The sequence below is a fragment of the Rutilus rutilus genome (assembly GCF_951802725.1).
Source record: "Rutilus rutilus genome assembly, chromosome: 24".
In the NCBI taxonomy this organism is placed as follows: domain Eukaryota; kingdom Metazoa; phylum Chordata; class Actinopteri; order Cypriniformes; family Leuciscidae; genus Rutilus; species Rutilus rutilus.
In genome coordinates, this window is record NC_140228.1 from 3,673,749 (window position 1) to 3,696,070 (window position 22,322).

The 22,322-nt window shown below is 37.1% G+C and overlaps 1 protein-coding gene across 1 annotated transcript; it reads left to right on the forward strand.

The window, feature by feature from the left end:
- Positions 1-10,879: 10,879 nt before the first annotated feature.
- LOC311284445 (uncharacterized protein) lies at positions 10,880-20,660 on the forward strand. The gene is made up of 4 exons (XM_084399479.1): positions 10,880-11,165; positions 11,540-11,640; positions 14,130-16,768; positions 17,203-20,660. Exons 2-4 carry the CDS (start codon positions 11,541-11,543, stop codon positions 18,409-18,411), a joined length of 3,948 nt encoding a protein of 1,315 aa, XP_084255605.1. The 5' UTR covers positions 10,880-11,165; position 11,540; the 3' UTR covers positions 18,412-20,660.
- Positions 20,661-22,322: the final 1,662 nt, after the last annotated feature.

Below are 22,322 nucleotides of genomic sequence, written 5' to 3' on the forward strand. Positions count from 1 at the left end.
CATCGCGATGCATCGTAGAAACGATTAATTTTGACACCCCTATTATTCAGCTGAATTGTCTTGTTATTCTCTGCTTTTATTTTTTTCAAACAAAACTTATGTTCCACAAAACATCAAATTGGCTTTAAACCTTCTTTAATTCTCAATAACAACTTTTGGACACATATGAAATAAAGTCTGGGTTGTACGTCACACGCATCACACACATGACCAGCGTTTGGCCAATAGTGAGCCTACGTGTGACGTACAACCCAGAAATGCTACGCAGTTACACTACATGAAAAAACTCGAGGCCCAGAGAGAAGGAAATGAATAGTGGAATAAAGTCGTTATTTTTGTTGTTTTTTGCGCACAAAAAGTATTCTCGTCGCTTGATAAACTTAAGATTGAGCCACTGCAGTCACTTGGACTACTTTGATGATGTCTGTATTACCTTTTCTGGACATGGACAGTATACCGTACATACATTTTCAATGGAGGGACAGAAATCTCTCGGACTAAATCTAAAATACCTTAAACTGTGTTCCGAAGATGAACGGAGGTCTTACGGGCTTGGAACGACATGAGGGTGAGTCATTAATGACATAATTTTCATTTTTGGGTGAACTAACCCTTTAATGTAGACATGTTGTTGTTATGTGATTCCCTGGCCCTCGTGTGATCCTGCCATGTGTTGTGTATTGTCATGTTGTCATTAGTTCATGGTTGCCTTGCCTTGCCTTGCCTTGCATAGGTGTGTCATGTTCAGTCATTAGTCTTGTGTGTATTTAAGCCCTCATGTGTGCCATGTGTCCTGGTCAAGTATCGTTTCATGTAACCACTTTTGGTAAGTGTCATGTTCATGTTCATGTTCCATGCCTTTGTTTTATGTTGATCTTGTTTTGTGTGAATAAACTGCACTTGGGTTCTACAAACTTAACATACTCTGAGTATATTTAAAATGTTAAAATTAATATTCTAACACATACCAGTACAAATGCATGCTTCTGCTGGAGTTCTATATGTAGGTGTTGTTCAGTGGACTTCTAGCCATATCCTTCCATTGGCAGGTTTGGCAAAAAGTTTGATTATACAGTATATTTACGGTTTGTGTATTGAGAGCTCTCTAATTGCATTTTTACTAGTAAGAATTGAATTGTAGAGCTCTCTAATTTAATTCTTACTAAAGATGCAATTACTAAGAGTAACACTGGGAATATTTTAAGTGAAAACAGCTTGCCATAGTACACACACAGGCCTTAAACTTTTTGCCATCAATGGCCGGTAACTTAAAGGGTTAGTTCACCCAAAAATGAAAATTCTGTCAGTAATTACTTACCCTCATGTTGTTCCAACCGCGTAAGACCTTCGTTCATCTTCGGAACACAAATTAAGATATTTTTGATGAAATCTGAGAGCTGGATCACTTCTCCATAGGCTGCTAGGTGGCCCAAACTTGCTGGCCCAGGAAAGTTATTAAAGAGATCGTTAATATAGTCCAAGTGACTACAGTGGTTCAATCTTAAGTATATCAAGCAACGAGAATACTTTTTGTGTGCAAAAACAAACAAAAATAACGACTTTATTCCACTATTCATTTCCTTCTCTCTGGACCTCTAGTTGGTTCGCGTAGTGTTTTTGCGCAGCGCGTCTGTGTTACACGTCACCACGTAGGCTCACTATTGGCCGACGCTGGTCATGTGTGTGATGCGTGATGACGTATAACACAGACGCGCTGCGCAAAAACACTACGAGAGAAAGAAGCTATTTTAAACCTTTGTACTTTAAAATGTAGTGGAAGACGGGGACAGTTGCAACAGGGGATGATTGCAACATGTCATTTTTCTCCAATCAGAAACAAGCTAGAGTGATGACACTCACACTGCACATGCACAGCTAGACCCTCCCCCCACCCCATCAAGAATACAGAAGACATATTCAACATCTGCTGCTGCATTTATTGAACAAAATTTGTTTTGGAGGTATGAAAGTAAATTTTTTTCATGAGATGTATATTTGTCATACTGTCCTGACATTTTTTATGAATTAATCAAACCTTAGTTTGAATTATTGTCTTGTTGACTTCTAAGTGACATGGTTAACATGTGTCAAAGTCAGTGTATCTAGCAGGCATGATGTTCTGTCTGATACGGTTGGTGACGGTTGCAACAATTTATAAATTGCATGTTTAATAAAAGTTTGTTGCATTGCAAATTGTTCAATTCTTCCTGTCTGAAACTGAAATATGGAGAGATTGAATAGCATCTGTAACACCTGCACAATGAATCTATGTAGGCCTATGTTCTACACATAAACAAACAACATTCAATAACTGTTATTTGATAAATATCACTAAATAAATAAATAATAGGCCCCTGGGTTGGGGTCAGTTGCAACATCTGGCTTCTTCCATTCAAATAAATACTGTGAACGATATGTCATATATAATCATCTTTAAATGGTAAGGGTAATTAGCAGACAGATGCAAGTTTAATATATACAAATTTTGTTGGTCTAGTCCAAATAGTCTCTGAGTAACTGAGAGAAATGCAAAAAGTGTTGCAACCATCCCCGGTCTCCCCTTCTGATAACCACCAAAACTAACCAGGTGATAAAACAGAAATCCACAAGTTCATAGTAAGTGTCTACATTACAATGACATTACTCGTGTATAGACGGTAAACAGGGTCAAACTCATACAAAAAGTCATCAGAGTAACTCACATGTCCCTAAAATAATGCTTTTAACAGGAAACAAATAGAAATGTAAAACAAAATACTTTTATGTAAACATTTTATGTCAAATTTAAACACTAACACATACAGTACTTTACTGAAAATAAAAATGAGAAAATAGTTTTTACTTCCAAAAACGCCTCGGTGACGACTGTAACCTCAGTTCCCTGAAGAGGGAACGAGACATCGTGAAGCACTTGTGAGACATTGTCAGCTTCTGATAGGCCGAAGCAAGTCGATCACAGGCACAACGGAAATATGGCAGGGTGACGCAGCATCTCATTCCCTCTTCAGGGAACCGAGGTTACAGACGTAACCTAAGCGTTCACTTTCAAGGGAAATGGAAGCTTTAGCGTAAGGTCTGCCAGGAAGACTCAATTGTTACGTCACTTATTACTTTCTCATCTAACCAATCGTGTTCTAATACTCGTAGTACAAATGATCGGTACTTACACATGTCTGAGTTTGCAGATGCTGACGCCAACATTCACCTCCATCCTCCCCACCACCACCAGCATGGTCCCTTCCCATACCTCCCAGGGGGTCGGCCCCTGCTTTTGTCTTCAGGCAGGAAATGCAGAATCCGTTACCCTTGCATTGCGAGTTACAGACGCCAAATAACTTTATATCGCAATACTTGTGTTCTGGTAGAACTCACGAAGCGTAGAGATTGACACTATGGGACCTATGGGACATAGTGACCAGTGCCTGTCTTGGGTGAGCACAACAAAGACAGAATCACCTGGGACCCAGACGTGATGCTCAAAACTAGGTTGTAAACCCGGCGAATGTGTGCAGAAAGGACCAGCCCGCCGCATCACACACCTCTTGTAGGGATACCCCTAATATAAGGCTTACAAAGCCGCCATACTCCTCCTGCTCCAACGCACCACGGAGGAAACCCCAACAGTTTCTCCCCAAAGACACCACCCAAAGATGTATGGTAAGCAGCTAGGCCGCCACTTAAACCTTTAGATTGGAGGGGGGTAACGGTGTGGAGAATCGATCCTGCAGAAATTCCAGCACTGTACCAACCAGGTAGTTAACTGGATCAAAGTGATGATTCTTCTCATGCAGGGAGCTCTAGAGCGATCACAACCTCAACAAACTTGGGAGACCTGAGTCTGTGAGTTGGGCCTTCTCAGAGACCAAACCCATAACTTTGCTCTCCAGAACTCAGGAAAGAACAATCAGGAAAACCATGTACAGACTAAAGGACAAGGAGCCCCCAGGACAGGACCCTGGGACAAGAACCAAGGCTTTTTCCACATAACCAAAGTATGAAGCATCTACGCGTAACCTTGGTCATGTGGAACGGTTTGCCCCTCAGGGAAACCCCTTGGTCTTGAGCCACCGCTGCAAAGGTCTCATGTACAGCAGGCCAAAAGGTATCCCGTTGGACACAGCTGCCATCAGACCTAACAGTCTCAAAACTGTTTGACAGTGAGTGACTGGCCTAGCTTTATCTTGCTCATGGCTGTGAGGATCGAACCAGTACGAGCGCGAGATAGATGTGCTTGAATTGTCGTCAAATCCCACACCACACCTGAAAAAGTTGTCCTCTAATGGAGAAAGTCCACTTTTCTTTGCGTTCAGCCTTAACACCCATACTTTCATGTGGGCGAGGATGACATCTCGATACCGAACCGCCATCTTCTCCACACAGCAGCTTTACAGTGATAATAGGAAATTACAGTAACAGAGATTGTTTTGGCTTTACAGCAGCTCTAGAATAAAGTTATTGTCCAGCTAAAAATAGTTTTGATTGATTCACTTCCATTGCAAAGATCATTAGTTATCCTTGATCAGGTCCTTCATCAGATCCGGATTCGGCCTGGATCCAGCGGACTGCAGTAAACCTCCAGATAAACAGAGAGACTAATATTAGCGTAGACGCCATCCTTCTTATGATGCAACAAGTACATTAGTTGTTATGGGGAGTGTTCCCGGTTCCGGCTGACCTAAACTATGCAGCCTAACATTGAATTATAGAAGTCTATAATGTGTTATGTGTATGTTAGGTCAAAGAGATGTGTTTTTAGTCTAGATTTGAACTGACAGAATGTGTCTGCTTCCCGGACAATGTTGGGAAGGCTGTTCCAAAGTTTAGATGCTAAACAGGAAAAGGATCTACCGCCAGCAGTCGATTTTGATATTCTAGGCAACTGGCCAGAACTTGGCCAAACATATCTCATGGTGCAGCGTGATGAAAGATGATCACTGTACAGTGTGCACAAATAAATGCCACTACAGCAAACACGTCAAAGAAGCAATATATATATATATATATATATATATATATATATATATATATATATATATATGTGTGTGTAATTAAGAACAAAGAAGGAGAAAAGGACATATGAAGAGTTAAAGAAGAATTATGATGACAGAATTGGAGACAGTGTGTCTTTGGTCCAGAAGCTGGAAGAACTGCAAGAATTAGAGAGAGAGAAAATAAAGCTGATAAATGAAGCTTTTCACTGTGTGGAAACTCTGGAGATAATCGCACTCAACACTGATTCTCTGTTCATACTTCAGCACATTGATTTTCTGATTGAGAAGATGAAGGAAATACATGAACCTGCAAAACCAAAACACTTGAAGACACCAAGAGAGAGGATTTTTTTTTTATATATATATACAATAAATACAAAAAATAAACACAAATAATGCCTCATTTCAAATGATGCTGAAACTCTGAAAACAGGATCCTGAAAATGTTTCAGCTCCGTTCCAAAGCAGTCCTTTGTGTGATGTTAAGATATATTATTATTTATCGTAATTGAAATGTTTTATGAATCTAACATTTTTTTTATCATCACACTTGCCTGCATTTTCCATTTGTAAATTGCTTTAAATAAACTGCATCTGCTAAATGAACTAATGTACAATAGTGATTATGAATTCTGTATATTTGTTTATACAGTAAGATATATTGAAAATATAGCAGTGATACTGTCTGCAAATGCAACAAATAGCCATGTAATCATTGTCACTAAGAGGCTGTTATGAGTTTAACTGTGAAATGCAGCAACACTGAATCAATTTTACAGTTTTTTTTATTTAATAAATGTTCACATTTCTACAATCATGAAAGCTGTGAGCTATGCTCACGTGAGCAGCTTTAGTGCACATATGCAGTACTGCCCTACAAAGGCAAAACGCCGTAACATCATGTTTGGTCAAAAATGAGTTAGTGTCATTTTTGTGGTATTTGAGACCTCCTTTATCATGTGAATAAATATCGTGAGTCAATTTGATTGTTTTAGCGAGAAAATAAAGGGCTATGACAACCGTAACTTCCAAAACCATACGAGAAACCACAGCAGAACGCCGTAACAGCTGTTACGGCTCTTTGCCTTTGTTCCAGCACGCTGAAGTTGAGTTAAGGTGTTCTGACTTTGTTTAGCCTGGCATCAAGAGAGATGTTACGGTGCCGCTGTGATGTTACTGTACTCTGCAGGGTTCTCAAGTCTCACGCATTGGCCGTGAGACACACGCAATTCAACCAGTTCACACGCTCACACGCCACACCGTGTATTTCTCACGCTGAAAAGGCAATGCCAGTTGTCCTGCAAGCTTTATATATAACGTTGTATACGAGCGCAGGCACACAAAGTGAAGTTTCCTGCCGCCAGCACGTATCTCGGCCAGATTGCGTTCGTTACATAGATGCGCGAACCATAGGCGCGAACACACGGAAGTTGACGGAAAATTCTCGGCCGCCGTACGTTCGTTACTAAGTAACCAACAACATCACGCGAACACACGTCGTGATGGAGAAGGTAAGTTGGAATTAAGAAAGCTCGTCTAACATTTTTAGGCCAGAACATTAAATATATCAATGTTATCAAGGCGTCAAAATGTGCAACAAACACTTACAACACAAAACACATTTCATAAGCTGCAGTGTGTACTCTTGTGTACACACACACACACACACACACACACACACACACACATGTAGTGTTTTAATTTTTTATGGGGACTTTCCATAGACATAATGATTTTTATACTGTACAAACTGTATATTCTATTCCCTTACACTAACCCTACCCCTAAACCTACCCATCACAGAAAACTTACTGCAATTTCACATTTTCAAAAAAACATAACTTTTTTGATTTATAAGCCGGTTTCCTCATGGGGACCAAAAAATTTCCCCACACGAACAAGGATTTCGGATATTGCCATCCTTGTGGGGACATCTTGTCCCCATAATGTAAGGTTTACCAGGCCATACTTACCGGTACACACACACCTTAATACTATGTCATTTGTTCACAATGTCCTACCACACAATAAATCATTATACCATTACGACTAGAGTAGACACATTCAAAATGCAAAAAGATTTGTTTTTCCAAACTGTTTGGAGCAATTTGTTATATTTTTGTATATTTGTAATTTTGAAATATAACATTTAAGAGAATATTTGATGTGATTAATTGCTCTGTCATTTATCAGATTTACCAATTGTTATAATTTCAATTTGTGCTGGTTAATTATGAACAATGGGTAAAATTGGGGGGCGGGGACGGACAGGCGGGGGCGGGGCTCCATTAGGGCTCCTCCCCTAACCGCATGTGATCTCACTCCAAGCTTTAGATTAAACTTGAGAACCCTGGACTCTGGCTTTGTCATACTGTCAAAGTTTGCCGTTCTTTAATTGTCACCAAACCACGTAACATACAGACGACGTCATCTTTGAAATAAAGTGTAGACTGCCGAGTGCTTGTTTGTATTATTACAGAAACAAAGCAAGGTGAACAAGCCATACATAGATGGTATGCAAGCTAATAGGTTGTCATAAATGTTGTTATTTTCGTTCAGGGCGATGGTTCAGATCTGTCAATGTCAGTGACAACCGGGAGATTAAATTTAATCTGTGTCACGTAAATTAGCGCTAACGTTGACGCTGACACTCGCCTCACATATCAGACACCGAAAACCAATTATTAAATACACAGGCATCCTACCTTTCCATGCAATCCGATATAATCCATAATCCATAGCAATGCATGTCATCTGCTGTATCCACAACAATCCATACGTGTTTGAGCCATATTTCCTTCTTGCAGGTGTTCATGTCAGATCTTACACAAATTCATAGCACTAAGCTAGTTATCGCTAACGTACAAAGTAGACTAACCTAAATGGTAAAAGTAATTCCAACTTTTTTTCGGTTGTCTCTGTCTATATTATCTCAGAATTAAAAAGCAGTAATCCAAGTCGAGTTCGCGTTGACTGTGCATCTTGAGCAGTTTGGTGGCCTTTAACCCTTTAACTGCCACCCCCACCCCTCCCTTTTTTAGCATAGACATGAAAATCACGATCCAAACTTAAAAGGTTGTAATTCAAGAATGCTTTGTAATAGACCTATGGACAAGTTGTATTCCAAATTTTAGGTTGATATCTCAAAAAATGAGCTTTCAGTAAGATTTTATTTGGACGCAGTAACAAGCTTTTTCACTAGATGGACAGCCAAGCTTCCTTACTGACCATATAAGGGCGTATCCATTTTCATATGTTTTGAGTGATCTGAACCAAGTATTTCCATCATTTTCATACAATTTATGAAGTAGACATCCTATTCAGAAGTAGTATGGGTGGTTTGCCAGTATTTGATTTGAATTCAACCTCTAATAAACGCATAAAAAGAGCACATATGTGCGTTATAGCTGGCAGCCGCATCACAAATCGAGAATCCATAATATTATATATTATATATTATATTATTTTGAAAACATCTGTATTCAGTTTTAATTAAATTATCTTTATTGTGAAAATATTTATTGTATTTATTCATACTGTACTGCAAAGCAACTTATCTGTCATACTGTTTAACTTTGTTAGTGTTGCCGCACTATCCTGATCATTATAGCACTAAATAGGAACAACCAAAGGTCTTCTATATAATTTAAAACACATACCATGATGACTAGACCTTGGTTAAGTGTTCTTATAATGGATGTAAGTATGGGGGACAGCAAGCAAATATTGATTATATGTCAGTTACTGCCTTTTGCCTTTGCACGACTCCTTATTTTTGGCACATGATACAAAGGCAGAATACAGTAACTGCCAAACAAGGGTCAAAGGTCAATTTTGAGCTCAAGATTTTTTGCATACAAACATTTCTTCATTATAGCAACTAGTTGTCAAATTTTGGGAGTCCTACCTATAATACTTTTGTCTGAGAAAAATGACTTTAAAGTTTCTGTTTTGTCCAGTTTCACACTCTAGCGAGTTAAAGGGGTACTTCACCTCTGGGAAGATGAATGTGTATTTAAAATAGGTCATTTAAGTAGAAGAAATGTGAAGAAATTTTTGAATTTGGAGCTTTCTAGACTGAGAAAAGCCAGAAAAAGTATTTTTGGCTTATGTGGATGAAAGACAACAACTCCCAGAATGCACTTGCTTCGCTGCCTTAGGAGGCCACGCCTACCGGTAAGAGTCCGCAGATGAAAACAACAAAGCTAGCCTACGTGATGAGTTTGCGAGGGATTTAGAGATCGTCCAAAATGTCCGGGATTCGGCTTTTGCGTTCTACAGTCGCCATTCATCATGTTTACTGTGGCGAGCAGGACGAGGCTGACGGCCGCGGGAGAACAGCGCGAGGCCGGTCGCGTCATTACTGAGACGCGCCGGGTCTCGCATCTCTCACGGAGGAGCGGGAATTTTTCTTAGCAATGGTAAAACGCACATCAACCGATCACTTGTTTAGCGTTCATGTAAACACTACATTCAGATTCACCAATCAGAATGAATTCAGTTAGATTGAAAGGTGTGCATGTAAACAATGAATGGCGACCGCAGAAAGCAAAAGCTGAATCCCGGACATTTTGAACGATCTCGCCCGCCGGACAAGTCCGGGAAAAGGAGGATGGTTACTTACTCATTTTTCTCCTACTATTCAGCTTTCTCCTCAGAACAAGAGCCTGCTAGCTTAGCTTCCAAAGAAAGACGGCTGACACTGTGTACATTCTGTGAGTGAGATCCCACCCTGTATGGGCGGGCTGAAAACATGCGGAACAACGCCATCTACTGGCTGTAGTCTTTAGCCTCTGTCCAGAAAATCCTCCGATGACGCAAAATGGCGATTTTTGCGTCATCGGAGGATTTTTTCCAGACAAAAAATACATAAATCTCTTGTCTCAGGGGGATATGAGGGTGGAAAGCATGGTAATTCGAAAATACTACAGGTTTTCTACTAATACAAAGCTTAATGCTAAATCCTGAAGTAACCCTTTAAGGTCTTTTGCCTTTGTAGGGCAGAGTAGTTTGTGTACATTGAACTGAACACCATCCCCATTTGTTCAAGTATCTATTCATATAGATTGTAATGTTGTTATATTTTTCCTTTATTTACCAAATAAGCTTTATTAATATTGTGCTGTGTTTTATATACGTTTATATTCATATTTATATTTGTATTCACAGAACATTAATTAAACAATGATTTGGATTATAACCTGATAATCATGGAGTGATTCTTTTTTATTCTACAACAGATTTATATCATGTTGAAAGGTTATTGTCAATACACAAACACACAGTTAAAATTTCAGAACATCTAAAAACTTTAATGAAATGTCACATCTGATTCAGTTTATTATCAACCTGTTCTGAGTGTTCAAAAGGAAAGGAATTAAATTGTTCTACAAATGCCATCAAACAGCAATATTTCCTCTAAATCACATGATAATGAGGGTGTTTCCCTCCTATTTTTGCCTGCAAGAGTTTAAAGTCATCTGGAACAGGAAGGATCCTAAAATAATAGATTCAATTAATTTAATTATCACCTGATTACTATAAATACCCACCCATATAAAGTAACGAAAGACTAAATACACAATAAGCTCAAATGCCATTTGTCCTTTTTATATTAGTTTAATTTCAGTAAGCATCAACATTTAAGACATTTTAATCAATTTTGTCAGCTCATAACTCACAGGCGAGTGTTTGAAATCTAATTGCGATGTGTGGATTACAGCCTATAAGCTAGGCTATGAATATATTAATGTGTAATGCAACACATTCCTTTCTTTAAAAATACCCGAAATTGCTGGATGAACACAGACAAATCATGCACTGTCATCGTATTTATGTGGATTCATGTTTCATTTGTCAATGTGCCTCTGTTTCTTCTCCGTGACTCTGGACTTCCTCGTATTTTGACACATCCGCATATTTCATATGCTCTACTAAATATGAATGTGCTTCTCTTCATAAACATCACAGTTTGCGCTGCGCAAAGTCCTTCAGTGGAAACGCAAATGACGACTTTCTCTCATCTACAGTTTGTTTAGGTCTTCTTCAGTAGACATTGTGTCTTTTGTGGAAAGAAAATATGTTATTTGTATTTTAGCCAATGTAGCAGCATTGCTGTGTTACCCAGACGCCTGTGGAACCAGTCATAACAGACACTCAACTGTCTTCGAAAGGGTAAGACAAGACTTATAATATAGGCTAAATTGAGTCTTTGATTGTTTTGTTTATTTGACGCTTAGAGAAACCATTAAATTGTGCATTATCTAAATATATTTTAAATTCACCTTTTGTTTAACTAAAAAATAGATGGAATTCGGGCTTACTTATCCTAACTGTAAAAGTTTAATAACTACAGTACAAACGTTTATTAAAATTGAGGAATTATAAGGCATTATGCTTTTTTCATAGACTTACCAGATGGCGCTAAAGTTCATATTTAAGAAACAACTTCCGAATTGATAGCTATGAATATTAGCTTTAACTATTATCTGTCAAACCTCTATCAGTAACCTCATTAGTTGATCTCTTCTTTTCTGTGTTTTGTCTAGCATGGATCCAGTGGGAGTGAATTCAATAGAGACTGCAGCTCTAGGGAGACCCTTCCAGCTGGGGATGCTGTATGACTGCAGGAGAGATGCGCTCGTACCAGGTGATCAACGACTGTTCACCAGAGTCTGTGAAGCCTTCATTAAATGATTAGAGTAAAATAACTTATCTATTATTTATGAGGTGGTAGTAAAGAACTTACAAGATTAAATGTACTAAATCATTTAGCAATATTAATGTACACAAATCCCTAAATTAAAAGCTTTCTCATCACTTCATTCACATCTTACGGCCTTTAAATCCCCATAGCAAATATATTACCATTTTATCATAATGTTATGTGATATATCGAGATTGAGTATTAATTGTATTGTGTCCCCTATTCTTCAGTATTTCTGATTTTATATTAATTAATCATTTATTTTATTAATTTACTCTAGTTTACTGCGTTAGATTAAACTGGGAAGGGTCATAGCACTTGCATGTTGTCTTATAGTTAGTTTAACTGCTTCCATTGTTCTCATTTGTAAGTCGCTTTTGATAAAAGCATCTGCTCGTTCGCCTTATGAGCTATAAGGCCATCTAGTGGCAAGAGTCATGAAATATCATGTTATATTATTTTGTTCCACAAGAGATCAGTAGAGCCACACAATGTAAGATGTTTTGAGCTGTATTAACAGGATTATGTATGAAATGTTGAGTTCTTTTTAATTTAATGTGTAATAATGTGAAGAATGTGCTTAAATTCTATTTATTTATTTTATTTATAGGTAAAATGTAGTAATTTAAAGGTAAATAAAATACAAATACATGTTAAAAAATGCATTAAAAAATAGAAAAAAAAATAGAAAAATGAAAAAAAGTATAATTTTAGGGCTTACATTTTTAAGGTTCGAGGGAAGGAATTGTAACAGGCTGCGAGAGTGTTGGTCGCTCTGCAATATGATTGTTGGCATTATTAATGTGATTGTCAGCCAGTGTTTATATTTACTGATTCACTTGCTCAGAGTCATTTACACTCTAAAAAATTATTCTGTGGCTTAGTAAATATTACAGAAATATTTAACTTTGTTAACTTAATAAAATCTCTGAATATCGTTTACTTGATTGTTTGAGTTAAACATACCAAAATAATTGAGTAAAAATCCAACAGTTAATTTTATCTAAAATTTACAGATATATTTAAGTTTTTTTCAATAAAATTATTTAGTATTTGACTAACCAGTTATTTCTTTATAATACACTTAATATATTTGTAAAATTTCTATCAAAATATTTGAGAATGTTGAATTAAAACAGATCTGTTTCAAGAAACAAAATTATTACTTAATTCAAATCAATATTATTAATATATTTAACACTCTTAAGAAATTGAGTAAGTTTACTCAATTAAAACAATGCACCCCTCCCCCACCCTTTGACGTGACGTGACGTGACGTGACGGTTGGTTGAGTGAGCGCGGGCTGTTTGAACTCACTTCAGTCTCCAGAACAACAGTTCTCCTCTCCTCTTCTCAGCGTCGCAGATTTGGTGCATTTCCTCTGAAATTCAGGTTTGTGTATATTTTATTTTATCTTTAAAATCATTACTGTGCTTTAAATCATTTTATTTAATGCAAAATAACATACAGAGAGGCGTAATTCGACACCTAAAGGAGAGTTGCGCCTGTCTTTTCTTGTGATTGAAACGCCTTGCATAAACACACGACTTTATTCCTAATGATAATGAATATAATTAATTTGGGTGATAAAATGTCCTCAGAACTGTCACTGTTTGTTTATTGGCAGGTTATGGAGTCAGTCGCTCGCAGTATCTTTCGGCTATGAGTGAAATGCAGGACGGCGGTATGAAGTTCGAACAGCGCGAGCTCGTCTCCGGCACAAGAACCAGCGCTGATCCGGTGGATATTGGATAACAGACTGGTTGATTACACTTGAATTAGGCTACCTGAATGTTTAAATGTTTCATTTTTACTTCTAAAATGTTTGTTAAATGAGTTTAAATGTAGGAAATATTGTATACATGTTAAAACTTTGCTGTAAAAAAAATTGCTGTACTCATCGACAATAAAGGCCAATGTCATGTAACATGTGTATACTGGTGGTTGTATGGAGTACTATTTTACAAAGGTTTAGAGGAAATAAAAAAAGTTAATATTACTTATAAATAAAAACAGTTATTATTACTTATAAATATTGTTTTTTAAATGTTTAAATGTTAAATTATTTCTACTCAATTATATTTGTTAATGTACCAGATACAGTTACTCAGATTTACTTTTTACTTGCATTTACTCAATTCATACAGTATATTTCACTGATTTCACAGCTTTAAAATTTACCAAAAAATTTTGAGTGTAAAAATGTTTCACCAAATTTCTTTTAATAAATAATAGTTAAACTTTTTACAGTGTATGTAAATACATTAAATATAAAATTAAATGTAAGAGAATGGTCAATGGGGGCAAGAAACACAAAAAAATGTGGTGTTGTTCTACTGGGAGAAAATGTAAGTTGCATTTTGCAAAGGGGCTGATTCAGTTACTGTTTAATGAATAAAGTATTTAGACATAAATAAAATTCTCCATTACAGGAATCAGACTTTGGAGTAAAGAGCAGCTGAAGGAGAACATAAGCGAGAAACCCCAAATCAATACAGTTTTCACAGTCATCGCTTCAGACTCGATTGAGGAAAAATCTAGATTGCTGAATATTGATGGTAGTCTGAAACTGAGTGTTTTAGGAGGACTCATCAGTGTAACTGGAGCTGCCAATTATCTCAAGGACACCAAGAAATCATTCAATCAACAGAGACTGACATTACATTATCATTCAACCACTAAGTTTGAAGAACTGATCATGAACCACTTTGCTGGAGACATGGCTCACTATGACGATGACGTTGCCACACATGTAGTGACCGCAGTGCTGTACGGAGCAGATGCCTGCTTTGTTTTTGATAGAGAAGTTTCATCTGATGAAGACAAGAGAGTGATAGCAGGAGAAGTAGAAGCTGTCTTTGGGAAGCTTAATGGCATTTCAGCTGGTGCAAACATTAATCTGAATAAAAATCTGAAAACTGCTGCACAAAAATTCAAGTGTACATTTTATGGTGACTTCCAGCTACCACGTAACCCGACCACTTTTGAAGATGCTATGAAGGTTTTTGGAGATCTTCCAAAACTGCTGGGAGAAAACAGAGAGCTTGCGGTTCCTCTGAGAGTTTGGCTTTATCCTTTAGACAAACTTTTCTCAAGAGTTGTAAAGTTTCAACATGAAATCAGCACAGGTTTAACCTCAGACGTTGAATCTGTAATTGAGAGTTTGAGTACGACTGAGATGAAATGCAGTGATCTTCTGACAGACACGCCAGCTTCGACATTTACTGCATTTCATGACAAAATCAATGACATGAAGAAAAACTGCTACCAGTGCAGATTGAGTCTCATGAAGACACTCGGCTCTCTCTTACCAAAGATCCGTGGAAAATTCATAGAGGACACAGCATTGATCGATCTTCTACGAGATCATGAGGAATCTCCATTTGAAAGAAGCGCTCTTGAACAATGGCTGAAAGAGAAAGAGGAAGAATCTGACAGTATTAAAGCATTGCTCACACAACTGAATGACTCAGGAGCAATGGTAGAAAACAACCTCAATAAAAATTTTATGAATCTGGAAGTTAAACATTTGGTCAGCTACACTTTCACATCATTGAGCTGGACAGATGTTCTGCTTTCTAAACAAATGGCCTTCCTGAGTTCTTCAACGAAAGGAAAAAATTATGAGAAACAAGAACACAAGACTTGGCTCACGCCTGACATCCAAAAGATTATGAGGAACAACCTGAGGGTATTTAAACACTTGATTGTTTTAAACCATATCAAATCAGTAAAATTCATTGTTGCATCAAAAGAAATGGAAAATAATCCAGGTTCCTGCATTCTTCTGTATGAAAATGAATCTAATGAAGCCGTTTGCTTCACTCCTCCATCAAAACCAGACTGTCCGATCACTGAAGATGTCAGATATAGTCAAGTGGTCCTTAAAGTGTCTCCACCGTGTTCTGCTACAGAGGAGCTCAAACTACTGTACAAAATGAAGGAAGAGAAAGATTGGAGATCTCAAACTGTGTCAAAGAACCAGAATACAGTTACTCTGACTGATCTCAGACCAGATACTGAGTACAATATTAAATGTGCAGCGGTGGGAAAACTTGACTACACCGTAGAGAGTGATGTGACGCGTCTCACAGTCATAAACCAGGATCTCATCAAGGCCAAAGAGTCTGTTATCCAAAATCTCAGTTGGACTGAAAACAAGTGTAATTTACTTTTGGAAAACACCAGGAAAACAACTTTTAGTGCACTTCATAAGAAAATACAAGATATGCTGCAAAATTGCCAAATGTACAGACAAGATTTCAGTGACCGAATTAAATCTGTGATCCAGTCAGTGAAAGCCTGTGAGAAAGAGTCTCGTGCTCTGATGGATCTTCTTCAAGCTCATGATGAGTCTCCATTCAATGAAAAGAGTCTGAAAGAGTGGATCACAGTGAAAGATAATGAATTAAACACCGTTAATGAGTTTCTTCGACAGTTAATGGACTTTGGAGCCGAAGTGAACAGAAGCTTGGACTCGTATTTGTCTGATATTCAGGTGGAGAAGGTGTTTTGCTACACTTTCAGTTCTCTTGAGCAGCCAGATGAGTTGCTTAATGAGCAGGAAAATTATATAAGAAATCCTCAGAAGAAACCTGATGTGGCGTCTCAATCATGGCTCACTGGAAGCATCAGGGAGAAAATGAGAGAACATTTAAACATGTTTAAAGAGCTGATGAAGTCATATACCAGTCAAAGCAATAAATTTATGGTTTCCATAAAAGAGAATGAAAAGCATCCAGGTTCCTGCATTCTTCTGTATAAAAATGGATGTAATGAAGCTGTTTGCTTCACTCCTCCATCAAAACCAGACTGTCCGATCACTGTCCAACAGGTCAGATATAGACAAGTGGTTCTGAAAGTGTCTCCACCGGGTCCTGATACAGAGGAGCTCAAATTACTGTACAAAATGAAGGAAGAGAAAGACTGGAGATCTGAAACTGTGTCAAAGAACCAGAATACAGTTACTCTGACTGATCTCAGACCAGATACTGAGTACAATATTAAATGTGCAGCAGTGAGAAAACTCAACTACACAGCTGAATCTGATGTCACCACAATTATAACAAAGGTATGATGAACATTTATGAAATATCAGCTATAGAATTTTTTACTACATCATTAAACACTGTTATTCTAATCTTGAGGTGTTTTCACATGACTTGTATCCTTCAACACAATCACTGGTCAGATGTTCACATGAGAAGCATTGTAGTAACACAGAAGACTGGATGTGGGATGCAAATGAACTAACAAAGAATTTAATTACAAAAGTATACAAAACAGAAAACATTACATTAAGCATAATCTGGCATTTAGCATATGAGGGGAAATGGCAAATAATAAATGTATAATACTTACCTTTTCTTGGTTGAGTTAGTGTGAAAGGGCCTTTATTATACCAGGGATGTTTTATAATATGATGATGATTTAAAAATATGACACTGTAGAACATTTATGCATGACCATCTTTATTGGTATTGTGTTTTTGTGCTTTACATACAGAACAAAAATTATCTCATCAAGAGAAGCAGCTTAACTGAAGATGGAAATCCTGCTCGATATCGTCTGCAAACAAAGACAGACAATATTGATCAATCTGAACCATATAGAAAAATGACCTTTGGAGAGAGAGACAAAAACAAACCCCATAAAACCATTCTGATTGTGGGAGAAACAGGAACAGGAAAAACAACCCTGGTCAATGCGATGATCAACCACATGTTGGGTGTGAAGAGAGAAGACAAGGTTTGGTTTGAGATCACAGATGATCAGAGTGACCGAACATCAGTTCACAGTCAGACCTCCATCATCACTGTTTATGGGTTTTATCTACAAGAGAGTAAAACTGATCTAACAATCATCGACACACCAGGATATGGAGACACTCGTGGAGTTGAGAAAGATAAACAGATCGCTGAGAGTTTGCTTAGTTTAAGTAAATCTGAAGAAGGGATTCATGAAATACATGCAGTGTGTCTGGTGATTATGGCACATCAAAATCGACTCTCTGACAGACATATATATATATTTGATGCTGTTCAGTCTTTATTTGGGAGAGATACTGCTGAAAACATTGTCTTGCTCTTCACATACTCAGATGGAAATCGACCTAAAAATGTCCTGACGGCTGTTAAAGAGGCTAAAGTCAAGTGTGCAGTGAATGACACGAATCAGCCAGTGTATTTCTTGTTTAATAACTGTCAGTCAGAAGCTGATGATGAAGATGATGAAGAATATGAGATGATGCAGGATCGTTCATGGGATCTCAGTTTTAGAGGAATGGAAGGATTGTTCAAGTTTCTTGACACAATACAACCAAAATCCCTGAAGATCACTCGGGATGTGTTGCAGAAACGGAAACAGCTGGAGGTAAATATCTCTAATCTAAAAACACATGTTCAAATTATAGAACTAAAGCAAAATGAGCTGAAACAAACTCAAGAAGCTCTGAACCAGAGCATGGAAAATAAGAACTTTAAGTATGAAGTTGGTGACGGTGTGTCTGTGGTCCAGAACCTGGAAGAAGAAGTGCAAGAATTAGAGAAAGAGAAAATAAAGCTGGTGAATGAAGCTTTTCACTGTGTGGAAACTCTGGAGAAGATCACACTCAACACTGATTCACTGATCATAGTCCAACATTTTGATTTTCTGATTGAGAAGTTGAAGGAAATAAATGAATACAAATACAATATATGGTGTAACAATGTCTGAGTGCTGCCCTCTTCAGGTTGAACGGTGGCTACTGCAGTTGAATTTTCCTATTGGATGTTTGTGGTAAGCGGTGGCACGTGACGTAAGCAGGTTCCAGCTCACCATGCCCTCCCTTGGTACGAGCTACCATAGATATCATATAATAAAGGCTAGATGTCTTGTCCGCGCTGCTGGCCAATGGAGGTCGACGTCCAAACACAGCAGCCATCTTACCACAGGGAGCTCGCTCACTCGTAACATGGTGCATGTACTTTTAAGTAACCATAACTTGCTCAATTTTCTACCGATTTTCAAACGGTTTGGTTTGTTATAAACGTCAGAGATGTAGTTATGACACTGCATACATATGAATAATTATAACAATGGACTTCCATATGAAAGAATTATAGCCACTTTAATAATGTTTGTAAGAAACCAAAAAGTTTGTAAATCCATCAAGATTTCAGCGAGATAAGAGGATTTGTGTGCGTGCTGATCACTCACCTTAATTCACAGCTTCCCTGTGGCAAGATGGCCGCCAGTGATGCCGGAAGTGACTCCGCCTTAAGACATCTAGCCTTATATGGATATCTATGCGAGCTACCACGTATCAGTTAGGATAGCTTCAAGTTTGTAATTTTATCTATATTCATTAAAAAAAAAAACGTTCCCTTTAAAACCTCACTTATCGTGCTTATGCTACTCTGAATAATGCATGAACCTCGTATTTTGAGCACTTCTTGCGTTGTTGTTGTTTTTTGCCTCTTCATGATGACTCGCTTAATTTTAGTCCTAATTTGTAAGTCGCTTTGGATAAAAGCGTCTGCTAAATGACTAAATGTAAATGTATTTAGTACAGTGGTCAGGATGGTAAGTAGGTGTAGTGTTGCTGGTTGCAACATCACTGCTGGACTGCATAGCTTTCCAGCAGACTTGGAAATTAGGCGCCAGTGGAGCTCAAGTGTGCAACCTGCATTTTATGCGGGATTGCTTCTCCAACGCAATAGAGGTGGAAATGTGCTTCTCCACACAGCTCGCGCTGAAAAGCGATGCAGTGCCAAACACTGCTCCTCCTGCATGGACTCCACCACCGCAGCGGCGTCTTGATGTGAGTGATCATATATACAATCACAATTTATGGTTAGGCTAAAGTTAATCCTCTGGGGTCGACAAACGCGCCGGCGCATTTTGCTGGATTTTTTCCACATAAAGGCAAAATATGAATATGCCTACAGAGAGAGCGCATAATAATACAATTATTATATTGTAAAATCAACAAGTAAATAGAATTTATATGTTTTGGAAAATGATGTGCATTAAAACCGTCACAGTGGCTGTAGAAACTGTTAGTCACTAAGATCTGCCACCTAGAGGCCATATGAGACAATTATGAGTATCATCCTTCATGAGATATAGTGAGAGACAGTTGTGTAATAAAAAACTTAATAAAAACTCTACTGGACTATGAATCTGGACTTACCTGTATATACATTTTTTGGGGCTCACATGTTTATTGCTTCATCGATTGTCTTTGAGATGGTGCTAACATTTTGTCTTATGAAAAAAGTACAGAAATAATATGAAATGCTTTCACTTGTATCACATTTGTCTCATTATTAATAAAGTTTTGGTGCATTTAAAAAAAAAAATGTTTATTTGTGCTTCATTGCTAGGACACACTTCCTGAAAATGTTAACACATTTCTTAAAGCTATAACTGCTAATTCAAAACCACAAAAATAAAATAATTGACCAACAATTTATTCAAAACTACATTATTGTTAATCTGATTCAAACTTTGGCTTCAAATGGCTCTCAAAATCATCCAAACAGACGCTCTGAACACACATTACACACTGAGAGATTGAAAAACAATCAATACATATTAATACAACATTAAATATGCATGGTTTTCAGAGAAACTGCCATAAGTTTTGAACTTTGTACAATCCTACTGTCATCAGGAAAAAAAAAGTATGAAGTTTTAAAAGAATATTACCATTTTAAACAACTTCTGAATTTAAAGTTTTCCTTACAGTATTATTTAATTATATGTTCACTATTTTCAACTATACTTTGGATTTAAATGAATCTGACATCCAACCTCAAAAATGTACTGAATGTACAGTAGATCATTGTAAAAAAAGAAAGAAAAAAAAAACACCAAAGATTAAAAAAACAATATTGATAAAAAAATGATTTATTTTGGACCAGTCTCTTGTCTGTACTCATGGTAAATCCAGAGAACTGCCCTTTCTGTAAAGATTCCTACAGGTTTTCCAAAGAGTTCTGCCAATGAAGAAATGAGGAACCCAAATTGTTATGAATGTATATGTTTATGTTATATATGTCGTCTTGTGAACTTATGAGACATTTTTACAATCCAGTCCTGTCATTTTTATAAAATAATAATAAATCTTCATTATATCTAATTTTAGGTGTAGTGTTTTATTTATATTTGTTTGAGGTTAATCAGTATTTGTGCAGCATTTCATGTCAGAATACTGTGTCTCATCTCCACTAGTGTGTGTTGTGTTGGTCAATAGTATGTGAATCATCTCGTCCCACTTTGTCCATCTCTTAAAATAACCCACAGCAGCTGAAACAAAGCCTGAGAGACTGGAACAGTAAATGCTGAGGACTGAACCGACACAACTCAAGAAAACATGCTAACAACTAAACATATATGAGGGCACAACAAGACCCAGATCATCCAGTCATCTGATCTGTGTGGGATTCTGGTTCATGTCTCAAATCAAACCAAAGTTTAATAGCTCTAATAATTCTGAACAAAAGCCTGTTTTGAAAACGTGATAAAATTTGGCTTCATTTAATCTTATGGATGAAGAGATTCATAACAGACCCAGATGAGATAAAAGTAACAAAGATATGCTGCGTTTAATATGTTATTTTAAATAAGTGGTGTCTTTATTTCATGTGATATTGTGGAAATAAAGACTCTCTCTGTGACTCAAAGCCTGATCTTCAGTCTCATCAGTAACAGCCGCTCTTTCTCATGTTGTGTGTGAAGAGCGGCTGTAGGTTTGGAAACTCCTCATATGAGTTACTCATCCGTATCTATGAGAAAACACACGACACAAGAGGGAAACAGACAGTGGATGTTAATGAAGCCTCAGGCTCATGTGAATATGAGTTTAGATCAGACAGACGTCTATATAAAACATAGAGAACTTGACAGCAGAAATCCCATGTGTTTGTCATAAACATCCATTAAATAAAAGAACACTTTTCATCAGAACAATTAACTGATAACTGCTCACATATCTGTGCTTATCATTTAGGGAGAGCTTGTCCAGTCCACAAATAATTATCATTTACTAAAAAAAAATAAAAAATAAAAAAACATAATCAAAAAATAGACTTACAAATTTCATCAAATTGAACTAAAATAAAGCTGAAATGTTTTACTTCCAATGAAAAGTATTTTGTCTCATAATCAGCAGTGATTCTCAATAAATTTGAGAAATTTGCTTTATAAATCTATAATTCATACATAAATAACCCTACATACAAGTATACATAGCCTACATACATTAATACATATATAGGCCTACATATGCACATACATACATACATACATACATAGGCCTACATACACACATAAATAAATAAATAAATAAATAAATAAATAAATAAATAAATAAAAAGGGCATTAACATAAAAATATATATTTTTAGAAAATAATCTTGTGTTTTCTTGTAAAGAATGGCTTTACATTGGACTGATTTATATAACTACTGGATTTTGAAATGGCACAATGCAATTTATTAATTTTTAAAAGTTAAACCTGATGAGACTGTGATCTCCAGCATGCTTCTGTTATTTATACGAAGCCCCGTTCAGCTCTCAGCCAATGAGCGCAGCGCGTTCTGCACGGACGCGCCTCACACACATTCACGCCTCTGTGCGCGC

Coding starts and splice junctions, on each gene's coding strand:
- LOC311284445 (XM_084399479.1), top strand. CDS start 11,541: ATGGATCCAGTGGGAGTGAATTCAATAGAGACTGCAGCTCTAGGGAGA. Junction 11,641..14,129: donor GAGAGATGCGCTCGTACCAG/GTGATCAACGAC, acceptor TCTCCATTACAG/GAATCAGACTTTGGAGTAAA. Junction 16,769..17,202: donor TCACCACAATTATAACAAAG/GTATGATGAACA, acceptor CTTTACATACAG/AACAAAAATTATCTCATCAA.